Source organism: Phasianus colchicus, chromosome 5, assembly GCF_987193195.1.
Source record: "Phasianus colchicus chromosome 5, bPhaCol1.hap1.1, whole genome shotgun sequence".
Taxonomy (NCBI): Eukaryota; Metazoa; Chordata; class Aves; order Galliformes; family Phasianidae; genus Phasianus; species Phasianus colchicus.
This window is the reverse complement of record NC_143440.1, coordinates 35,775,165-35,799,086: the sequence shown is the minus strand read 5'-3', so window position 1 is coordinate 35,799,086 and position 23,922 is coordinate 35,775,165. Positions and strand designations below refer to the sequence as shown.

Below are 23,922 nucleotides of genomic sequence, written 5' to 3'. Positions count from 1 at the left end.
TCATTAGCATATATTTTTCTGTGTAAAATCAATTTCTACGAGCTTTCAAATGTGAGAACATTAGAACAAAAATAAAGATTAAACTACTCACTTACTTAAACCTTAAAAAACTTGAATCATTTCTAACATTTTTTAGAGTTTGGTAGTGAGATTATGATTCTGTCATTCACTTTTAGTTCAACAGATATTTCAGCCAAATACATCCCCCACCACAGTACAGCAGTCACCTCACACTGAATGCAGTGAGCACTATGGTAGGTATGGTCAGACTGTTTTGCACACTTCTCCTAAATCACAATACAAACGAACCACCAGGTACCTTGCTGCTTGCCAATAACCTATGAAGACAGCACAGTTCACTCCCTAACAGAGATTAATGCCAAACACCAAGCAGATCCTTTTATTTCTGCAAGAAAGTATTCCAACTCCAGGAATTCCAAACTTTCCTTAGGTTGCTGACACCAAAACGATTTAAGGACAATACTGCTTTAATTGCAGTAGTTTAATCACAGAAACAAGCGTGTTCCAAATGATTACTTGAAGTCCTCCCAACAGAAGACAAGCTGAACATGAAAATATTTATTCTAGCGCTACACAGCATCCAATTATCAATGTCCAGGTTAGAATTATTGTTATAAAAAAGCATTAAAAAATTAAAGTGCAAATTTAAAATATACTCAGGATTAATCCTCTTGACAGTACGTTCCAGAGAACCAGCTCAGTATTCTCATCTTCTAGTGTAACTAGTCTGAGGTATCAGCCAATTGTGAATCTTGAAAGTATAATGCACTGAAACAATCTGCCCAAACCTATCCATCAAACTACTTTTGTTGAAGGGCTGCAATCAGTCCTCTATGCCAAGTGGGACTTCTTTTTTCCCCTTCTCACCTCCTTCCCACCAGAATCATTCGTTAATCCAAGTGGAAATTCAGCTGCTTTTCCTCTACCTCCCACACACTACACTACTACTTTTAATACAAAGGAAATTTTCTGCCTGCTTTATTTGCAGTAATGCCCTGAAGTCACACAGGGCAGAGTCAGTATTTTCAAAACTATTAGAATAGTTCATGAAACCAGGTACCACAAGCAGCATTCATCTTACAGGCTTAAAGTATTAACAATAGAAATAATAATAATTTATGGCAAGTTCTTCAGAAACTATACAACACATGAATAATGCAGATGACAGTCTTTTATATGCCTTTTCTCCTTCTCATACCTTTTGCCATTTTTTGAGTTAAAGCTTGTAATACTGAGTTTAAAGCTACAGAAGCTCTAAAAGACATATGACTCCAAACATGCATTTTAAGAGTGATACATTTGAACAGATTAAAACTGGAAGTACAGGCTTGGATCTTTCTTCTCAAGGGGCAAAAAATAAAATCAATATTTCATTACACATTCCAGTCTGAAGTAGACTGTAGTTTGCTAAATCAACCACTGAATTTACACAAAAACAGTTGAGAAGATCTACTTAAATTTTTGCTATTTGTCACAAGTTTACCATAGTCTTACTAAAACTGAGATCAAGATAAATGGGCTATTTTCTGACTCTTTTTAGTAACAGTTTCAACACAAAATTCCATATAGTTTTGAAATTATTATAATGAGAACTAACAAGTTTAAACATGGTAAATAGATGTCAAACTGTGTATCACCAGAGTAAGATATTCAAGAACTCATCTAGATGCAAGTGAAATTTTCTTGTTGAAATACCATGTTTACAGATGAATATAAAAAGGCATCTTACAATCAGCACATGGTAAAACAGAAGGTAACACAATCCTCTTTGTTCAACAGTACTTGTAAATAAGCTTACAACACACAGTGTTTTAAAGTGCTATTTTTCAAATTTGATTGATCAATACAGTTGGCAACTCCAGATACACACACACACAAAAAAAAATCCGAAGGAACAAAACATTATCTGACCCTGAATAATAAAAATATTGACTAGTGGTCAAAGAAAACGTAGTTCATTTCCTATTCTTTACAAAATCTCTGTAGTTAGGATTTGTTTTCAGAAGAGCTTCGAATTATTTGATCCATAGGATAAAGTGAAATCTACTGATTCTGGTTTTGTTCCTACATTTACAAAATAACTATCTCGCGAAAACTAAATATTTGCAAATATTAACTGCAAGGCACCAAGGCAAAAAGCCTGCAGAATTTCAAGATGAGAATCTGTCTTTCCATTCACAGAAATTTACTCAGGATATATGCTGTTCCTGATACACTGTGGAAGAGAAAAAAAACAAACCCACAAAACAAAGACACCTCATAAGAGGAAAAAAAAATACAGCCTAAATTATGTACCAAATTTCAGAGGGTTCACAAAGGTAGGTGTGCTAAACAAGATGGGTGAATTTTTAAGACTCATTCATTTCACATTAACAATAAATATAATAAGGGTATTAACTGCAACACACAGCTATAGGTTTCCATACCAGAAAGGCTTCCTGCCTGAAGTTAGGAGTACTAAATGAGGCTAGAGTCCATCTAATTAATTTAAATAATTTAATTGACAAATAAATAGTTATTACAATATGTAATAATTACTATTGATAATTTGATATATTTAAAAAATACACAGAGGTTTGGGCCTTACATGTTTATGGTATCAACGTATAAACTTCCGAACTACTGCAGTTTGGGATTATAGTGTGTATGAAGAAGTTCCTTCTGTCTGAGAATCAGGAAGGCTTCCTGCAGCATCCAGAAATGCTCACTTTACTTTCAGGTCTTGAAATTTTCTACTTTTTCTCTGTGTTGTTCCACTCCTCCAAACTCGTCAAGTTGAACTGAATGCAATTACTTTATTACATGGCCTGCAAGACTGCTGTTTTCTCAAGAGACTGGTGTGGATGAACACACAACACCACACCTCAATATTAGAGCATATTAATTGAGGTAAGCATATACTTGAAGTTCCTACTTGTGCTATTTGAAAGAGATAAATGAGCACAGATGCATCTCAGCTGGAGAGGCCTCACTAGGCAAGGTAAAAAACAATCAAGGCAAAGCTGCATAAAAAACTGTGTGCACTTGAAAGCTTGCTTTCAAGCACAGCACTACCTCATGCAAGAGGTGCAAACACAACTCCACATCAGCCTGGAAAAATGGTCCTTTGACTCTAAAAACCAGTCCATTTTCATTTTTTTCCTCTCTCCCTTTCTTCATTTTACCTCTCAACCAGAGAAATGTTAACAGACTGCTTGTTAGTAATATACATAAGGCTACAGAACAATTATTTTCAGAATGTTTAGAGTCATGGTAATATGTAATAAAATTACATATGTAATATAATAGGATGAAGGTGATTTTATCTTAAATCAGATTACAATAGACTGATCCAACCTTCTCCATTGAAAATAATACATTCACTTCTCTCGAGGCAAAGAAAACACAGTTATCAGGTAGTTTTACCAACCTGGACTCTAGTAAGGCATGCAATGGTGATATAAAATTACTGTGACAAATACAGTAACAGAAACAGGACAATATTAAGTAAGATGAAAGTAATAGTCTAATAGAAAAATCATGCACTGGAAAACTACTATCTGTACTATATACTAGGAATACAATAGTTGGAAATTACCAAGGACAAGGACAGGGATAAGGGTACTAAAGTAACAGTAACTGCAGAAAAAAAGTGGGTGCAACTCAAAAAACACAAAAACTGTGTCGCAATACTGAACACAGTTTGAGTCATCATTATTCAAAAATATAAGCTCAGAGGAATTACAAAAACTTTGTCTTCTAAAAATCAGGTCAAGAAGTAAGAAGCAGCCACTTCTTGCTTACTTGTTTGGAGGCAGCAGATCAGAAAAGGAAAAAAAATAAAATCAGAAAGGTTACCACAAGAAAAGGTGAAAACTAGAAATTGCAAAAGGGTTCCTCACCAACAGAATGATAACAAAAGTTCTGGAGTTCTAGAGAAAAGTGACAAAGAGGAGAAAGAAAGTCTTCGATGGATTATTTCCACAGTAATTGAAAACAAAGCTCAGGGATGGTTCCTCGAGTTCTGACTACTGGCATACAGACATGAGATTGAGAACACAAATGTTTAACAGCATTACGTGCAGCATCAATGGACAAAAAATTCAGACTAAAGTACACTCAGTTTTACTGGTCTCTGTCTTAAAATCTTTAATTTCCTTTGGTAGCAAGCAGTGTTAGAGGATATTGCAAGTAACATTATCTGCTTGCCATAGATCTGTCATCGTTATACTTTCCAAAGTAAAGCATTCTAATTTATGTTTCCAAACAGCAATAAGTATAGCAATATCGAATATTTATTTCTGTCCTTGATAACATCTCAAGTGTTCAGAATAAATGTTTTAAGTTTGGTACAAATGCAACAAGTGCTACATTCTGCACTTGGGACAAGGGAACCCTGGCTGCATAAGTCAGACTGGGGCTAGCTGTACAGACTGGGGATGAGAGGCAGCCCCATGGAAAAGATCTGGGGACTGACTGACAGTAACTGAATCTGAACCATCAGTGTGCTGTGGCAGTGCAAAGGCCACAGCAGGCCAACCATACCCTGGGATGTACCAGACCCAGCATTGCCACCGGGTGAGGGATTGCCCCACTCTGTTCCGCACTGTGCGGCCTTACCTCAAGCACCATGCGCAGCTTGTAGGTGCCACGATGTAAGAAGGACATAAAACTATTAGAGAGTGTCCAAGGGAGGGCTACAAAGATGATCAAGGGTCTAAAGGGCAAAACCAATGAGAAGCAGCTGAGGTCCCTTGGTTTGTTCAGTGCAGAATAGAGGATGCTGAAGGGAGGCCTCATGGTGGCCTACAGCTCCTCACAGGGAGTGGAGGAGCTGCACTGAGCTCTGCTCTCTGGTACAGTGGCAGGGCCTGAGGGAACAGCATGGAGCTCCATCAGAAGAGGGTCAAGGTGAGTGTTAGGAAAAGGCTCTGCACCAGAGGGTGGTCAGGGATGGAACAGGATCCCCAGGGCAAGTAGACACAGCCCAAAGCTGCCAGAGTTCAAGGAGCATTTGGACAACACTCTCAAACATAGCACTTGGATTTTGGATGGTCCTATGCAGAGTCAATACTTGGTTTCATAATCACTGCATCCCTCATCAACTGTGGTACAAGGTTTCAAAATAGAACTAAGGCTAGAAAAACATCAGTTGTTTTCCCTATTGTTTGCCAAAACTCCTTTCCTCCTTCCTATCCCTGCAGATGTAATCTTTGACAATGAGGACCTCAGACTTAATAGGTTGAGTTTTTGTTCTGAATTGAAACAAATTAACTTTGTTCGCAAAATATTTATATTTTAGTCTAACTACAGTTACAGCAAGAATAGCTACACTTTAACTTATGTTACCATTACATACAGCTGAACAGTGTAGAAAAAGTATCAGTAAGAGATTTAAGAAATCTTCAGGAAGTAGTACAAAATTGTTATTCATCCTTTGCACATTCATGAGGCCAATTTTTTTTTAAAAAAAAGCAAGTAATCTGTGAAGAGCTGTACATTAATAACCCCTTTATGGTCTACAAAGCACAAGAAGAAAAGGAAAATATTATCTGAATAATTCTTCCAGTACTGCTGGCTGCTCATGTAATACAATGCACAAAAACACTGTATGTTGCAAAATAAATAAAACTGCACACCTCTTCCAGGGAAAAAAAAAAAAAAAAAAAAAAAAAAAGGAAGAAACTACACGTAAAGAAAAACACAGGAGTGTATCACTTACAAACTGAAGTGACTTACCCACATGAAGTGGAACTACTTTTCAACGTAATGCAAACACAAAAAAACCCTCTCTACTTATTAAAAAACTAGGCATTCAACATTCTTAGACTTTCTGAATACTTATAAGCATCTTACATTACAAGATAAATTTGCTTTCTCCATCACTCCAATTATTTCTATTTCTGCTATTAGACATGGGAGCAACAGCCCTGGACCATAAATTTCATTTTGAGAAAAAAAGAGGTAGGCTATAGAAAACTTAAAACTACTCTTGTAGTAGTCTTATCCACTGCAAAGAAAGGTACAACAATCTGAAACTTCTGACTACATCTGCTCCTGAACAGGCTAAAACAGCAGCAGAGGCCTTGGTAAAGACAGCAGGGGAGCTGCTGACACAATGAGAGGAAGAAAAGATCCTATGACATTCAGTCTACACAGCTTCAAGATAAAAAAATATACACCTCGAAGGAACTTTCTCTCAACAAAGCTGAGAGAGCAGTATGAAGGCTGTATTTCAATTTCTATGGAGTAAGATAACTTCAATCAGAAGTATATAATTGTTTTGTTTTCTTTTTTTTAATTTTGTTTCCCCCTAAAAAAAGGTATCTTCAAAATATTTTTAACCATATGAGTTTATAATCACAAGACAACAATATTTATGCTCATTAGGAAGCCTTAAGAAAATATAGTACCCTTTAAATTCAAATCACAGCTGCATACTAAGAGCAATTCAGAACTTAAATGATTAGCAAAATTTAACTCCACGTCCTATTTGAAATAAACTTCTTTTCCTGTATGCTATTCCAGTAGTCAGATATAAGCTAACAGGAACATTTTTAAAATGTTAATATTTAAAATGTTCCTATCAAAGACAGTATTAAGAACAACTTATACTGCGACAAGAATATATTTAACTAATATGTAATGTTAAAAAGAAACTACTTGCAAGACCATAACTGCTTACCTAAAATTATAAACTAGCTTATAAAGAGTATAAATTGAGTACCTATAATCACAACACAACCTGAAAATAAACTTAAAAAAAAAAAAAAGTAAAACAAAAAGTAAACAACAAAGTTCAAAATAGAATAGGCATTTTTCAAGGAGACTATCAATTATTTAGATACTTACACTAGGTGGGCATTTTGTTCCCTTTATTTTAATAGAAAACTGCATAGGTTGATTACTTGTTTGCACACACTAGGAAACCTCAGTAATCAGTAAAACCACTATAAAAAGTTCCTTTTTCGTGCTTTTAAAAAGAGTTCCACATTCCCAGCAAGCAACTGAGAGTGAAAAAGAAACCACTCCTTTCATTCACCAGTCCTTAACTTCATTCCAACAGCCAGAACTGCAAGAACTGAAAGAACCAGTTCTACCCCTGCATTCATAAAGTAGGTTTTGTTGGTTTTTTTGTTTGTTTTTGCTTTTTTTTTTATTTTAAGCAGATATCATGATTAACAAGGAAGGATTTGCAGACTAAATTCTGCCTCCATTTACGTGTATAGAAGGAAGTGAAACTGCACAGGTACATATAGATATGAAAAGAACTAAAACTTGTCAAACAACTGATTAGGCAGACAACCCAACTCATTCCTCAAGTCTGCTGGAGAAATCTTAGACAAAATGAAACAATACTACTTAAAAATTTTACAGCATATTTTTCAAATAAATCTTGTATATTTTGATTTCCCCCTCCTTACAATACGTTAGATACATAAAAAAGCCAATAATGTATTCATCACAAATAACTGACTTACCTTCTTATCTTCTTTCACTTTTTGAGTTTTCTTTTTTATTTTTTTATCATCCAATTCTTGATCTGATGTAATAGCAGGGTTATCTATGCCACCCTTCCATGTTTCAACAGGTGAAAGAAGTGGGTCTTCTTCACTACCACGATGTCTGCCTTTTCTTTTAGCTTTAGAGGTGGTAAAAGCCTCATCGTCACTCGCATCTGAATGCGTTCTCCTATAGTAAGACTTAGCTTTGCTGAACAATGTCTTAGACTTGTATTTGTACTTTGAAGGTCTTCTTTCCCCATGACTTTTAGATATTCTGTCAGAAAACCCATTTTCTTCATCACCCTGGGCATTTATAGGCATTGAGTTTCGAACTTTAATAATACGATTCTGACTATCATCTGGAACTGCGTAGATATCATCTGCAAAGCCTTTATGTTTGAAAATAGTGTCAATAGGTTCAGCATAATTGTCAGATTGGTCTACGTCTTCTGGGGGTGCTACAGGCACTCGAGAAGGTTGTTTCCTTGGGTTTTTACCAATACCTGCCTCTATTGTTTTCAGAAGGTTAGGATCCAGTTTTTTCACATTTGTTCTAGGAACAAGGGGTTTCGGTTTTATTGGAGGAGGCACTTTATGGTTGCGTTCATGGTCATGACAATTGAGAGGTGTACTGTGAACAGGATACTCATTTCCTTCCAAGTCCAATCGGTACTTTGAACGGTCACTAGGGGTCGGGAGTAACCTTACATCATCACCAATTGGACTGTATGGGGGCGGTCCCTCAGCATCATCCTCTGAATCTGGATAATTATAGTCAAGGGAACCTCCTCTAGGAGACCTTGAAAAAACATCTTCACTTGTATGCGTTGTTTCCCTTGTGCTGTCTGACATATAGGAACTTTCAATCATGTTTTTCTTCTCTAATACATCACTGAAGAATAATGTGAAGACCTCTGTTTGACGATGATATTGAGATAACGAATATAAAGCTGTAAACTTTGCAGTAATCTCTGTTGCTATGTGTTCTCCTTCAGTCATGAGCTCCTTGATTGCTTCATTCTCAAAAAAGTCTGCCTGGCTATCCGTAACAGCCACCAATTGGACAGGAATTGTATCCTGAACTTCAGAAAGAAATGCCCGAAGCATCCCCATGGATGCCTTCCGCTTTGCAGAGTAAACCAGTATATATCCATGAACGAGTTCATCTTTCCTCACACCAATTGAAGAATGGTATGATAATATAGTTATTTGTATTCTACGCCTCTTTTCACCTATAATTTTATCAAGCATCACAGAATTGCTTTGGCCAGCCTGAGCAGCACTACAGGAATGAGAGTCAAGGAAGGGTGAAAGAATGAGATCTACACTGAATGGATCACCACACATAGCACACATGACAATTCTTAGGTCAGCTTCTGACAGATCTTTAATGGTGGGAACGGGACTCACAACATCAAAGTGGTGTTTAACTGCTTCCAGTACTCCCCTCAGAGCTTGTTTTATTTGGGTCTCATTAAATTTGCGTGGATATGTACCAGCAGGCACATCTACGAAAGGACATTGTAATTTGTTGGCCAACTGCTGTCCCTGATGTCTCAGAATAGGTAGATTCTTGCTAACACTGTCCCTCTGATTAGCCAGTATTAATGTAAATGGAAGATTGGCCATGTATTTGTCTCTTCTTATCTGAGATGCTTCAGCTCTTATTTTTGCAATGCAATCCCCAATAAAATTCAGCGATTCAATGGAGTTAAACACACAAAAACAACCATGTGGTTTGAAGGTAGAGGTCCACAACTGAGTCAACAGGTATGGGGATTTCGCATCAACTGGCCTAAGATCTAGCTCATATATTTTTCCGTCTAATGCATATTCATCATCAGTGGACTGTGTCCGAATTTCATTTGCTAACTCTTGTGCAAGGCCATCTTTGCCCAAAATGAAAAGATTAACTTTATCTATGTTGGCACTATCATGATACAAATTTGAACGACCATGGTCTAACTGCAGAAGACTGTTGGCAAGTAACTGTTCTACTTTAATGTCCATGCAATTTTGGCCACTGAGACAAGTTTCTTTAGTTGGATGATAAACAAATCCTATGTGTTTGAGAAGAAGAGATTCTCTATCAGGTGCAAGTTTCTGCAAAGCTTTGTATCTAGGCTCTTCACTCAAAACTGCATGAATTTCACTCATCTTATCTGAACTTGGTGTTGCATTAAGATCCAGGTCATAAAATAGCTCTGAATGTTCAAAAAGCATTTCCTGAAACTCCTCTTTGGCTTTTTCAACAATCTCCCTCTGATGCCTACCATACACTTCCTTACTATCTGCATCAGTGATGTATTTGAACGCCTCATCCTCCATAACAAAACATATAACTTCTTCCCATGGCTGTCCAGGTGAAATGAACTGGATTTTCTCAAGAGTTTTTTTGAATTTCTCCTTCATTTCAATCCTCCTCTTTTCAGATATAAGATGCTGTACGTGATTTTGATAAACTTTTTCTGCTTCTAGCGTAGTGAGAAGGTCAAATGGAATCCTTCTGTCATTCACTTTATCTATATGATCAGTTTCATCCCAGGGTGTTTTTTCAAGCACTACAAAACAGGAATGGAAGTCAGGCCTTTTCTCCATTAATTTCAATGCTTCTGACCAGCTCAAATGTTCAATCTCATCTAGATTTGACAGAAGAGTATTAAGAGCTCTTGGCAATGCATTAATGTATTCTTCTTTTCTTTTCCTAATATGTTCCTGTTTAAGCTGCTCTATGTGTTTTGAAAATGTATTTTTGGCCTTTTTTGTTCCTTCCAAATTTATGTACTCTTCATAATCAGGGTGGTTTTTCAGTTTATTACTAACTGTTTTCCAAGTAGCATGATAGTCTCTCACAGTTTGGACAAGTTTTTCAAACTTGTCTGTTGCTGTAACAACTAGCTGTCTTTGAGTTTTGTAGGCATCCAAGTAGGGGATTATTTTAGGTTTACCACGAGTTTTATCCATCATTTGTACCAGCGCAATAAAACAAGTTTCAACATTGACATTGAATCTTGCTGATGTTTCCACAACCACAAGGTTCTTCTTATTAGAAGCAAATGCTTGAACCTCTCGTAGATAATGATCCACACATTCATCACATTTTGTTGCTGCTATTATTATGGGTTTCTTAGATTTTGATAACTGAATATAGAGATTATTCACAAATTTAAGTTGATCATCAAACTTCCTATTGCATCCTTGGCTGACATCAATGCACAGTAAAAATCCATCAATACTTAATTTCCCTTCAGGCATTTGTTTTTGCTCAAAGTCTTGCTCCAAGCCCAGCTGATCTGTGCAAATGTACATTAATTTTTCTGCTGACTGCAGTTTGGAGGCAGCTGCACGTTTTATGTATGGTTGTAAGTTCGTACTCCGATGAGGCAAGAAAGTCTGATCATCAATGAACTCAGTCTGTTCAATTACATGAATTCTGCAGTCAATTCCATCCTCTCCACTTTGTGTTACGTCACCCCAGTACAAAAAGTGATCATTGTTAACAACTCTTCCTCCAAAGTCAATTGTGCTAAGCACAGAGGTATGTTCAGGATAATATTCATCTGCTTTTGAACGAACGAATCTATTGCACAAACACGACTTCCCAACTCCACAATTACCTTTATCCTTTTCAGTTCCAGACAGTCCAACAACACTAACAGCATAAGATGGGGGACGTGGCTCTTTGTTTTTTGCCATCATAACTTTGCTCTCATCATTTGGCAATTAGTAAGGTAACTGTATGTGGCTTTCATTCTGGAAATGTTCCTACAAGTTTAAATTGTATATCCACGGTTACACAAACGGCTTTCAGTTGCTCTTGCTTCAGCTTGTTATTGAGAGCTCACACACTCAGAATGAAGAAGAATCATCTTCCTAAAGGGAAAAAAAAAAAAAAAAGGAAAAAAATTAGAGATTTCCTTTCTATAATTCTCGAGGGAAAAGAGATTTTAAAAACAATATTGCTTGTTTACCCTGAAATTATTTTCTCTGTACATGAATGCTTCACAACTACTTTAAATGAGATCTCGAGCATCTAATTTATTCATATTAATCTTATTTATATCAAAGATTTAAAAATGAACAAGTTTTAGACACAGTTCAGTAACAATTCACCATCTATTTGAGTAGGCGATCAGAATACGGCTGAAAAGAACAAGTAAGTGTTTTCTTGCACAACTTACAGGCACTAAACAGCATTTTCTGCTTTATCAGAGTTTTCCTTATTACTTGAGATAAGGGACAAGTCAAGTTTTATGGTGGCTGGCTCTCATTACGGATAAATACATTACAGAGAAACATTCACACACATATACTTTCATTTATGCTCGCATTTTCTCTAAATAGCAGGCTTACTTGCATGAATAACATTAACTTTGTGTACATTTGTGAATTTGGTTTTTAGTTTTCAGTAAAGAAACTTTCTGAGTATGAAGCTGTAAAATCAGGAAGTTGACAATGCAACTCAGTTACCACCTATCCGCAAAAGTAAACTACTTCATTTGCACGCTAACAGTAGCTGCTTTTAAGGAGAAACTTCTAACCCAAATTCTATTGAAAAAAATGTGAACACTGGTATACAGATACTAACACAAAGATAAGACTTAATTCTGAGGTTTTAAAAAACATAATTATATCCTTCTGTCTCCTGAAAATTAAAAAAAAAAAAAGCACCACAGAATAACTGTAAATAGAAACTCAATACACACAAAATTCCACAGAATTATTACAAGGATCCAATGGTTTTACGGAAGTTGTATCTTGTGTAATGAATAACACTATCAGTTATTAATCAAAAATGTTTCTTATGTACATACTGCAAATGGAGAGATATTTACTATTTTAGAAATCACTGCACTATGCAGAAAACAAAACAAACAAAAGATGACTGAATGGCCAGACCCAGCAGGTTGTCATCATGAACATGAAGCCTAGCTGGAGGCCACAAACTGGAGGAGCACCCCAGGAGTTAATACTGAGTCTAGCACAGTTCAACATCTTCCGTAATGATTTCAATGATGGGGCACAGAGTACTCTCAGCAAGTCTGCAGACCATACAGAACTGGGAGGAAATGCTGATTCATCACAGGTTTACACTGCCTTACAAAGGGACGTTCTGGAGAAAAAGGCTGACAGGAACCCTGTGCAGTTCAACAAGGAGAAGTGCAAACTCCAGCATTTAGAGAACAACAATTGCATATATAAATATATGCTTGAAGCCAACCATATGGAAAGTAGCTTCACAGATGTGGACCTGAGGATCCCGGTGGGCAGCAAGTTATGAGTCAGTACTGCAGCCTTGCAGCAAAGAAAGCTAATGGTATTTTAGGCTGCATTAGGAAGAGATCACAAGTGTGTCAAAAGAGTTCGTCTTTCCCATCTATTTCAGCACTGGTGAGGCCACACCTGGAGTACAATACAATATACCATACCATAAGATACAGACACACTGTAAAATGCCCAGTGAAAGGCAACCACATTCATTGGGGGATTAAAACATCTCTCATTCCCTCGCATAAGGAAAGGCTGAAGTTGTTTAACTTCGAGGAATCTCATCAATGTATATAAATATTTGGAGGGAACATATAAAGAAGGCAGAGACAGATTCCTTCCAGTAACAGTAAATGAGAGGAGAAGAGGCAGCAGGCACAAACTGAAACACAGCAGATTCCATATGAACATTTAAAATTTATTTTTATTTAAAGAAAAAAAAAAAGGAAGTGACTCAGCACTGAAATAGATTGCCCGGAGAGACTGTGGAACTTTCCCCACTTGTTTATATTCAAAAGTCACTTGTACATAGTCCTGGGAAACCCGCTCCAGGTGGCCCCACTCAAGCAGGGACTGAATCAGATGGACTCAAAGGTCCCTGCTAACTTCAAAACCATGTTGTGAAAATACGTTCGTAATATTATTACTTGTGATAGAAAAATGTTAATAATGGATTTTCCAATCAAGAGAATGGAAAAATAAAAGTAATCACATGATACTATATAGAATACACAGATTACTTAATAGATTTGCTTTTGTATTTCTGGAGTATGTTACTTTGAACACTGTAAATTACCTAAATACATAAATAAACCATAGAAGAATAGATATAATGAGTTCTAGCACTAAACTCTTTATCTCAGTATCTCAGTTTTATTTACTACATTGTCATTCTTAGCAAAAATTTGTTGAGAATGCTCCTATAGTAACTTCCTCTGGTATGAAAAAGAAGAAATAAGTAAGCTTTTGATTTTTTTGGGGGGTGGGCTGCTCGGAGCCACGAATTGGGTCTTTCTCAACTCACGATATTTGGTATACTGTGACTCCAAGATCTGCCATGCAAATCTGCCTCAAAAACTAATTCACAAATGTTAGAACATATGAAGTTTTATTAAAACCATTAAGAAGTTTTGAAAAGCATTTGTATCACATTAAAACAGAAGACAGAAGTTTCAAAAGCTCTAACATACTGGCCATACAGAATTAATGTTTCATCAGAGTTTTAGAAATAGAAATCTGAAGGTCTGATCAGAAGCACAGTATCTACAAAATCATCTTTATAATACAGCTCATTGACCACAATATAGAATATATTTTAAAAAAAACACCAGCTTTCGGTTATAAAAATAGTGAAGTACCTTTCTAAGGAAGAATAAACTATGACTTTCACTGAAAAAGGAAAGGGAAAGTAAAGTCAGTAATTTTTATACTTAGCTTTTAAATTGCAAGAAGTAAAATTTTTATGCTGCTTTTTAGGAATTTGTTTTGTTTTTAAAAAAATTACTCAAGACATTCAGAAAGAGAATTTTTTCACTTTTTACTTTTTCTGCTGTATTTTTATGTTCTTAAAACACTAAATTTAGAGTTAGAAAAAAATGGCTCTGCAAACAAAATCACTTAGTGAAAGTAAATCCTTCACAAACAGAGTTTATATTAGTACAAATAAACCAACCCAGTGTTTTCTTTCTAAAGCAAACCCTACCATAGTAGCATCATTCAAACCACCAGAATGAGAATTTTAGTCACCACTTCCACTATAAAAATGTTTTCCATTTAACACAGCACAATACACATTTGATGTGGACTAAACAGAGATCTTCCTTCACAAGATTATTTTATTTAATCAGGAAGATGCTGTCAATTTGCAACTAGATTACAAGACTCAATCAATACTTTCAGATTACCTACATCTCCGCACAGCAAACGTTCTTCCTCCTCCAGCAATAAATGTTTCATCTAATCGATATATTTTTAAGAGACTAAGTACTAAGAGTAAGGTGAAATGGAACACTTAGATAGAAAAACAAAGAAACTAGTCTCTCACAAAATTTTTGACACTGAAGACTTTCAAAACAGTGCAAGTTGGATAACTTAAGATATCTAAAAAACAGTTTTTAATTTCCATTTTACACTGACTGTACAGTGCAAATTCACAAACAAAATTTATTCTAATTAAGCAATAAACATGGTAGAAGCTTATTTAATATGCAATCATCATTAAGTTGCTGCCTAAATTGAAGATTTTTATTAGTAGTAAGTCAATATTTTAAATGTCCAGAATAGTTCTGTGCAGTTTTAAAACATATGCAGTAAAAGTTTACAATAAGGTACTTTCATTATCTTATTTGAATCTGCCTATTTCTAGTATAACAAACTCAAAACATTCCAAGTACCACACTAAGTTTTGCTACAGACTCAAAGGAGGGGTTGTTTTCTGCAAGTTATTTCGCCTTTGAATTGAAAATAATAGAGCACTTCTATGTCTAAACAGAAGGATTTTGAAGAACTGAAGTGTATGACATCACTGCAGGAAGAATCTCTGACCTGAAAATTGTGTCATAAGACCATCTCTCTACAGACTTCCAGATTTCCTGGCACAGTTAGGAAGAAAATAAGGTGTATCACTTTGTATTTACTCACCCATCTGCCCCCCTTAAACAAAAGATTACAAAGACCTAAAGCCTGAACTTACTGTTAGAAAAACAAGGTGCAAAGTAAAATGATTATCCTGCTGTGATCTTTCTGCAGTGATGTCACCACATTTAAACAGTGACCTTCAGTAAGTCCTTCCCTGAGGGTTCTGAAAACAAAGGTAAGATTCAATAACAATTTCAAAATTATGAAAGAAGCAGCAGCAAACAGAAAAGGTATAACTCTGAAGTTGTGTGTGAAAACTGTTTCCCCCATTTTAAATCTATAAACTTAATTCACAACTCAGAGGCCAAGCTGGATCTTCCCCTTAATTTAAATCCTCTAAACACAGCTATTAATACTTGGAACAGACAGAAGACATAATTCTTCCTAAGTATCTGTGATTTCAGAAGTGCAAGGTGGTATTTCAACAACATTTAGGCTGCAAAAGCCTCTAAGTGAATACATTATCTCAGACAATATATGAAGTAGGTAACATTAAAAAAAAATCCAAATTACTTGCAGAAGAATTTGCAACTCTGAAAGACATGGAATATAATTTTGGAAGATGAACTTGAAACAACCAGTTTAGTAGAGAATACATAAAATGAATGTCTAGATAAATATATGAATCCTTTTACTAAAAAAAGTACAACCTACATCAAAATCCTCTTATCTGTAATAAACCCTGGTAAACATTGATTTCATAGCAGCAACTAACTACAGTACAGTTATCAAAAACTGATCTCTTCCATGGATCTTCAATTTGCAACCACGCAAAACCAGACTTTAAATGCCAGGTCAGTGTTCATATATTAAGACACAGAAAAGGAATGAAACTTGATGTATTTGAACTAGTTCATGGTGCAAGCCACCTTTAACTAAGGCAAAGTTCTGATGAAGATGCAGCACCATGCTGTAAATGTGCTAAGCATAACATCCAAAAAGTACGTTTTTCTTCTATTTCATTTATATTCTCGGTAATTCTATTTTGGTTTGAAAATAATACAGGTAGTTGAAAAAGCTTTGCCTTTACTAAGTCTTCTTTTTGATTAAAAAAAAAGTTGAGCAAGTGATAAGCAATGCATCAATACCAGAGCAATACTGCAATTCTCAACTTGTGGTACCAAAACCTAAAAGATTAGCTAGAGCCACTGATGCCATTTATTCCCAAATATATGTATCTTAAAGTCTAAACATTAGCAGGGGAGATGATATGATCAGCAACTAATAAATACTAAAATAGTATCACTTGTCTTTATTTAGTAATCGCAGCTGCGCAGGAAGTTGCAGGTGGGTCCACAGCCAAGAAAATCACATGCACACAGAGGACTCTGGAATACCTTCTGAAATTATTTTCTGAACCTAAAAATGCTTCCAGTTTGCAGACTTAACAAGGCTGAAGCATAAATGCTGTATGAAAGATTCTCCAGAACTGCTCATGACCACAACAACTAAGCAGCTGGAAATACCAACAGGTAAGGAAAGTTTCCCCATGGTCTTCTGCTCCCTCTAAGCTGGCTAGAGACAAGAGTTAAGGACCGTTATTTTTCCAGGATTGATTTCATTCATCATAGCCTTGTGAGAATGTTCATAAATGAGACATTTAAGCACACTTCTAAAAAAAAGGGCCATCTCAGTCTAGTCTGCTTTGCAGGGTATGCAAATGCACCAAATTACTGTGATCTCTACAGTGGGTCACAAAGTCAATTCAAACATTAAATGCCTCTGAAACAGTTTGAAGGATGACTTTTGCATGCACACCACTTCCACATATCAAGGACCATGATCTCCAGGAAGCCATAGGTTTGAATTCAGAATACTGCTGACAAAGCTTCCATATCGCTTCAGCCCTCACTTCACACTTTGAGAACCAAAATTCAGCATCAGAGAATACTTAGATATCTGAATTCTAACATCTCTCAGCACATCACTAATTGGACCCAAAGTCCCAATTTTAACAGAATAATTCAAACACTGTCACTTAATGAAAAAAAACAAAACAGCCTAACATAAACATAGCTTATATTAGTATTGTTGCTCACTCAATTATTACCAAAAGGTATCTTCTTTTCTCTAAGAAGCATAAAAAAAACCTATTCTCCTCAAATCAAGGTCCTTTTAACAAACTAAACTAGATTAAGAGCCAATATCATCTCACTAAGAATCCTGACTCACCAGTGATTCAATGTGCCCTGTTATTCTTACTAACGTGCCAATAGTCACACCCTCACAAGTACTGACAATCTTAACTAATTAATTGTATTGAAATTTTATTTATAAATAAGGGTAAATTCAATGCTCTCCAGTAAAATCCTCTAAGTAGTCACCAACACTAGGAAATAATGGTTCAGACAGAACATCAGGAAATTACTTAACCAAGCAACAATGAGACAGTAAAGGATGATGCCCTGAAACACTTCCAGCAATGACAGTCAAACTCAAAAGGAATACAGTCTTAGATGCACAGTGATTGGTCCTGATACACAAATGGAGGACAATAAGGGTCTGCCCCAATGCATTCATCTCAGATTTGATTCCTACAATGTCCAGCTATCATCCTTAAGGGAGTGAGACACCAAAGACTTCTTCACATAGGAAAGTAAAGTAAACAGTTTATAAAAGGACAGAAAGAAAAACTGAGCGCCCAATAAATGAATGCAAAGCTGGCTTTAAACACAGAAGTTTACTAAATCTCTCCTAGTAATGAGTAATTTGAAAATCTCTGTTGCACTGCCCAGAATTAAAGCAAGGCCTAAATTTTATTTCTAAATTCAAAAGAGACCATCACCCCTGGAATCCTGTACTCCAGGGAAATTGTTGTCATTGCTGCTGTTGGCAAAAATCACAAAAAAAAAAAAAAAAAAAAACAACAAACAAACTACACAAATTAGATCAAGGAACAACACAGGTAAACTGCAGAGGCTCCAATTATCATCACTGTACAAGTCTGAACTCAGGCCTCTCAAGTGACTTATCTACAGATTTCTGAATACTCAAGAGCATTCAATACACATTCAAAGCTTTGATTTTAACAGCAAAGTAAACAGTGCAAGCTTGTGGGAAAAATAAATTCATAATCCTTCCTCCGCAGGAAAAGCTCCTACTAAAGACATGCCTACTGCTCACAGAAGTTTCTTAGTGCAAGACTACCCCATCAGACTATTGACAAAGTCATTCAAGAAAACACAAAAGCACTAAGAAAGCAATCTTACAAAAGGGACCCAGGACTGAACTGACAGAAAAAGAAGAAAGAAAATGAAGCAGATGAGGGAGGGTAAGGAGAGACATAGGACTAAAATGCATTTGCTGCAACTTAAACAAATTTCACTGATCCACATATCTGGATCATTTCATTTTAATTGGCTTGATGAGGAACTGCAGTACAGAGTCTGGGTACTGACAGGAGAAGTTTGGAGACTCAGTTCAAAGAGTAATTTGTACAACCCAGATGTGTAATTTCTAGCTGTGTAATGTGAGAACACTTAAACTGTTCACAGAGTGAACAAATGAAAAGCCACGTGTAAGTGGCAAATAATATTTTGCAGAATCATTAGCTAATTTAACTGAGTTAATGCTACAGTGTAAAAGTATCCACATTTCTAAAACTGTGCACAGAAATTTCAGTTTCACCTTTCTAAACACAAACATCCTTCAGTTATGCTAGCATATCTAGTGATACAGTACTGCAAAATCAAGGAAACTGCTCTGATGTACCACAAAAGGCATATAACCACAATGAAATAACCACAGATTCTTTCAGTTTCTGATGGGTGTTAGGCATTGAAAACAGCACAGCTAATATTCAAAGTAACTTCACTGCAATTCCTTCAATTTCCCTGCCAAAAATTCCAAACTCATTTTTCTTTAGTTTAAATATTCCATTAAAATGCACAAACATATGGAAGCGATGACAGGGCTCAAACAATCTGTGAAATTAATGCCCTTACCCAAGTACCTCCTAAAAACAACGAAGAAACAACAACATTCCAACCTCAGTTACACTGACCTCTAGGCTAAGAGCTCTCAGGAAAAAAAGAATAAAGAAAAAACGATTAAGAGCATTGTACGTCCTTTAAGCTGGTAATAACAGACACAAGAAAAAAGAAATCCTGGCAGCGCTAACAGACAGCTGTCGGTATCACCGGGACGACAGGTCACCAAGCTCTACTCTCCGCAGGTCTGGCAGCACACCTGCAGGCCAGGAGGCGGCCGGCGGCTCGCCCGTCCCCGACGCAGGTGCTCCCACCCGGCGGGGCACGGGCCCGCATCGCCGTGCCGACGAAGCCCCCTGGCGGCCACCGGGCCGCAGCCACAACCGCTCCGCCAGGGCAGAACCGTGCCCTAACAGGGCGGTCAGAACCTCGGAAAGGAACTCTCCATCGCTCCGCTCTAAGAACGCAACACAGGCTTTATCCCACAGGTACGCCACTGACGGATGCGATGCTGCCGGTCCGCCAGCCAACACAGCCGTGACAGCAGCCCTGAACACCTGTCCGCACAAACTCGTGTTCCCCGAAGAAAGGTCGGCCAGCACGATGCCCGGAGCGTGTCTGATTTGAAGGACACTTCACATGTCAGCCTACTGACAATAATGGCACAGAGAGCTTTGGAGTTGTACACAAAAATATTGTCATAAGATGCCAGTACATAGGATGTGTCTGCTGTTAAGGACAGACCTACGGAAGCCTGAAGATACTGCCTGACTCATTTCAGTACCTTCAGTAAACGGAAGTGGACTTAGCTCTGTACCATCTCCTGGATAACAACTCCCAGAGTGAGAGCTTACACAGCACAACCTACCAATACGGTCAGTGCATTTCTTTCCTTCTCACTTTGCACATGAAAAAGTACCTACAGCTTTAGAAAAGTATATTTTAACCTCAAAAACTGCAACACGTTATCGTTAGTGCTAAATACAGGATTTTAAAACAATGCAGTCTGAGCATAAAGTATTTAATTGGATTACATTACACAAGTAATACCTTACCTAAAATACAGCCCAACACCAGAGAGCAGAGACCATTTGGTCGCAGTTATTTACCTTTTTTTTTTTTTTAAATACACAATGCTTGCAGCCTCTTCCCATGGGGACACTTTCAAAAAACGCATACTATTTAAGTTCAGCATGCCCCAGGTTTAAAAACAACTTGATATGAAATACACCAAGATAGTGATCACCTAACAAATGCCTAAAACGGTTTCTGCTACTTTAAGTGCTATAGACCCTTTCAAAAAAAACTCTGTAGTTGCACCACGCTTTCTGAGCTCTAGTAACAGAGTTCCAGTAGAGCACTATAAATAGACTATAGCACATTTTAAAAATAATTTTCAAATAAGAACAGACTGTCCTAAAAGCATACCTGGACGAACATTAGCAATATGCTAGTGTTAAATACTACGAGTTTTACATAAAGTGTTTTTTTTCCCTGAGAAAACATGCAACTATGCTCAGTGATGTCACTGCTGACAGCAGCTGTCACACTGAAGAGCCCTCGGAAGGTATGGCAGCACAACAGGAAAATGCCAGCCTGTAATTCCTCATTAATCTATGGAGTAAGTACATGAGTACCAGTACTGTAACTGGCCTCAGTGCACAGGTTTAAAATGGACGTCCAATTGACCAGCACATACTGATCTCTCTCCCTCTCTCTGTTTTTACACTGCAGAACAGTTTTTAAAATTTCTGTCATGGATTTTTATTAAGAAAAAAAAAATCTTCCCATTATCCGCATGACACTGAATACACACATACCCCCACAGGCCTATTTTGGTCTAGATTTAAAACACTTCCCTCCTACTTATTAAGGAAATACTCCACACTGGTACCAGAGGCAATACAGGAGAGTGCAAAAGGGGCCCACTGAGCAAAAGGTAGGCCGGATTCTGGGGGAAGGTGACCTGTATTTCTACCCCCCTCAAAGAAACGGTCTTTATGTTTAAGTAAAAGTAGTACTGTGTACTTCTTATGTCCGTATTCTCAGCACCGCGGCTCTCTCTATCTGTGTGGCTCTGGTGCTTTCCTTGGGTGGAGAGAGTCTAAAGGTTATGCCGGTTTAAGGGATTCAAAATGCTCGAGAGCTGCAACGCTGCAACTCTGCAACTGGCTACCCTATTTCAAAGGCTTAAAATCCACCTGGTGGAAAAACAGAAACGCACAGACATCATCAGGAGAGCGAAGTTTGCTTCAATTTAGTATCACGCAACACTTGAAGGTGAAAGGAAGGAGGAGAATTGACAACTGTTCAAATTTTTGCTGGAGGACCAAAAGAAGAGGAGGGCGAGTAGAAGGGGGCGGTGAGGAGGGAAAGAAGTGCGGAGAAAGGATAACAGAAAAGAGAGGGGAAAAAAAAGACGGGCGGTGGGAATGGAAAGAAGGGAGGAAGCCGGAGGAGTTGGGGGGAGGGGGGGAGAGACGGGAACGAGGAAGGAAAGCAGAGGAGCAGGGGAGCTCCCCTTCCTGCCGCCCTCCCTCCCTCCCTCCTCCCGGGAGAGCCGTGACCAGCTGGCAGCTCGCACGGCAGCCTCAGACCCTCCCATCGCTCGGGCCTTCATCACCTGCCTGGGACCGGGCTCCCTGCCCTCCCCGCCTCCCCTCCCCACCGCGGTGCAGAGGGGCCGCCCGGGGCCGGGGGCCGCCCGCCCTCTCCCGGCCCCGGCCCCAACCCTCCGGACCGGCTGCGGCCGGCAGCAACCGCACCGCCCGCCCGGGCTGCGGCCGCCTCCCCCGCTCCGTCCCGCCCGCCCCGCTGCGGGCCGCCGGGGCTCCCGGGGGAGCGGATTCCTGCCCTCACCTCGCGCCGCCGGGATCCGGCTCCTCCGCGGCGGCGGGAGCGGCTGCATTCCCGGGACGCTCGCTCCGCGCCGGCGCCCCCGGCGGCTTCTCCTCCCCTCGGGGCTCTCTCCTCTCTCCGGCCCGCGGCTCCCGAGCGCTGCCGGCCGCCGCGGTCCCGTCCCGCCTCTCCGCTCCCTCCTCGGCGCTCTCGGCTCAGTAATGGCGGCCGCCGAGCCTCCCCGGCTCTCGCTTGGCTGACGGAGTCTCTCTCTCCCCCTAACTTTACCTCAGCAGCTTCCCTCCCCTCCCCCCTCCCTCCCGCCCGCCGCCGCGGCTCAGCGCGCGCCCGCCGGGCCAGCTGCGCGTGCGCGGGGAAGCGCCTCTTCCTGCTGCCGCTGGATTCCCTGGGAAGCCTGGGAGAGCGCGCGCCGCCCGCCGGCTTCGCGAGCTCGCGCGCTCCCGTGCTCCGCCCCGCCTCCCCCTTCCCCTGCCCCCTTCCCAGGCTCGAGTGGGCGCGCGCGCCCGGAGCCGCGCTCGCGCCCCGGTGGCCGCATGGGTAGCGCGGGGAGGAGAGGGGCTGGGGGCCCGGGTTCTAGTCCCGCTGCAGACAGCGGTGCAGGCCGAGGCGCCGCGGCGGGCACGTACGTGTGAGCCGCTTCGAGGTGTGTCCGTGCACGCCGCTGCCTGAATGTGACGGGGCTTGTTCCCAAACGTGGGAAGAAGGGGAGAACGCCGGAGTTTGAAACTGCCTAAGAGGCGGAGGTCGGTCCCCCCCCACCCAACGCGGTGCTCACCGCGGCCCCGCCGGGCGCTTGCTTGCCCTCATCGTCCCGTGTGTCCCAGGGCGCAGCCGTTCTCTCGAAGCTGCTTTCTACTCCGCAGGAGCTTGTGGACCCTCGTGCTGCTCTCACTGCCGGCAGCTGGGGAAAGCCGGTCCCCAGAGAAAGGCACTGACAGGGGCTGATGTGCTGCACGGCTGGAGCGGCCAGCATTGGGTCTCCACTTCTCTCCCATAGAACGCACCACTCCTGTCTTCTTTCTTTCACCCTTAAAGCTCTGGAGGCGTGAGCAGGCTCCGGCCTGTGGCTAGTGCTCCTGTCCGTGGGGCAGACATCCTCACAAATCCCACGCTCGGATAAAGCACCCAAACTCAGTGCTCATTTTTCACCATTATCTCCACGCGCCACCATTTGCTGATGGCTAACGGACGGTCAGATCTCTCTCAGATGGCTCCTCCAGACAGTTTGTGAAGCACTCGCAGGGTGGTGTGAAGTAGCCCAGGTGGGCATTCGTACCTCCGCTCCTGCCCTGTGCCTGCAGGGGGTGGTGGGGGAGGTTTGGGACACGAGATGAACGCTGGTAAGTGGGTGCTGATCTGCTGTATCCAGTGCGTGGGGCAGGGAGCCGGTGGGCAGCACTGTGTATGCATCATTTCTGCATATGCACGAGTATGTACATATATGCATCATTGTCATGTATACGTACAAAGGAACAAAGGTGTACCCGTCATATTTAATAACTGTATGATTTGTTCCATACTTTTATAATGCTGCACGCACGTTTTACAGCTTTACATATGAAAATTATGAAATTAAATGAACGGTTTAAAAATTTTGATCTCAAGAGAAATATTTTGTAAACTTGATTTTTTGAGAAAATTCCAACTGGCAAAAAGTTGAGCAAACAGTCTCATATAGACACTGCCTTAGTTAATTTTAATTTGAATTGTCTGATTTTGATAGT

General features: G+C 39.5%; 2 protein-coding genes and 1 long non-coding RNA gene across 5 annotated transcripts in view; 1 reads left to right on the top strand and 2 right to left on the bottom strand.

The window, feature by feature from the left end:
* The window catches only part of ARHGAP5 (Rho GTPase activating protein 5), a 46,126-nt gene extending 34,791 nt beyond the window's left edge, over nucleotides 1-11,335 (bottom strand). The window contains exon 1 of one of the 2 annotated variants that reach the window (XM_031593794.2): nucleotides 7,482-11,335. In XM_031593794.2, coding sequence (XP_031449654.1) covers nucleotides 7,482-11,204 — 3,723 coding nt within the window. In that variant the 5' untranslated portion in view covers nucleotides 11,205-11,335. The remainder of the gene's footprint in view (nucleotides 1-7,481) is intronic. The other variant, XM_090141306.1, reaches the window with a different exon arrangement.
* Nucleotides 11,243-23,171, bottom strand: LOC149917851 (uncharacterized). The gene is made up of 3 exons (XM_090142052.1): nucleotides 22,974-23,171; nucleotides 22,199-22,756; nucleotides 11,243-11,378 (listed from the first exon to the last, which is right to left on the bottom strand). The coding sequence occupies exons 1-3, from the start codon at nucleotides 23,169-23,171 to the stop codon at nucleotides 11,355-11,357; spliced, it is 780 nt and encodes a 259-aa protein (XP_089998178.1). The 3' UTR covers nucleotides 11,243-11,354.
* On the top strand, nucleotides 14,355-21,994 carry LOC149917852 (uncharacterized). 2 transcript variants are annotated; one of them, XR_016466965.1, is made up of 4 exons: nucleotides 14,355-15,585; nucleotides 16,671-16,697; nucleotides 16,786-16,882; nucleotides 19,828-21,994. It is a non-coding gene; the product is annotated as an uncharacterized LOC149917852 (long non-coding RNA). The 2 variants fall into 2 exon arrangements; XR_016466964.1 differs by having other exon boundaries at nucleotides 16,671-16,882.
* Nucleotides 23,172-23,922: the final 751 nt, after the last annotated feature.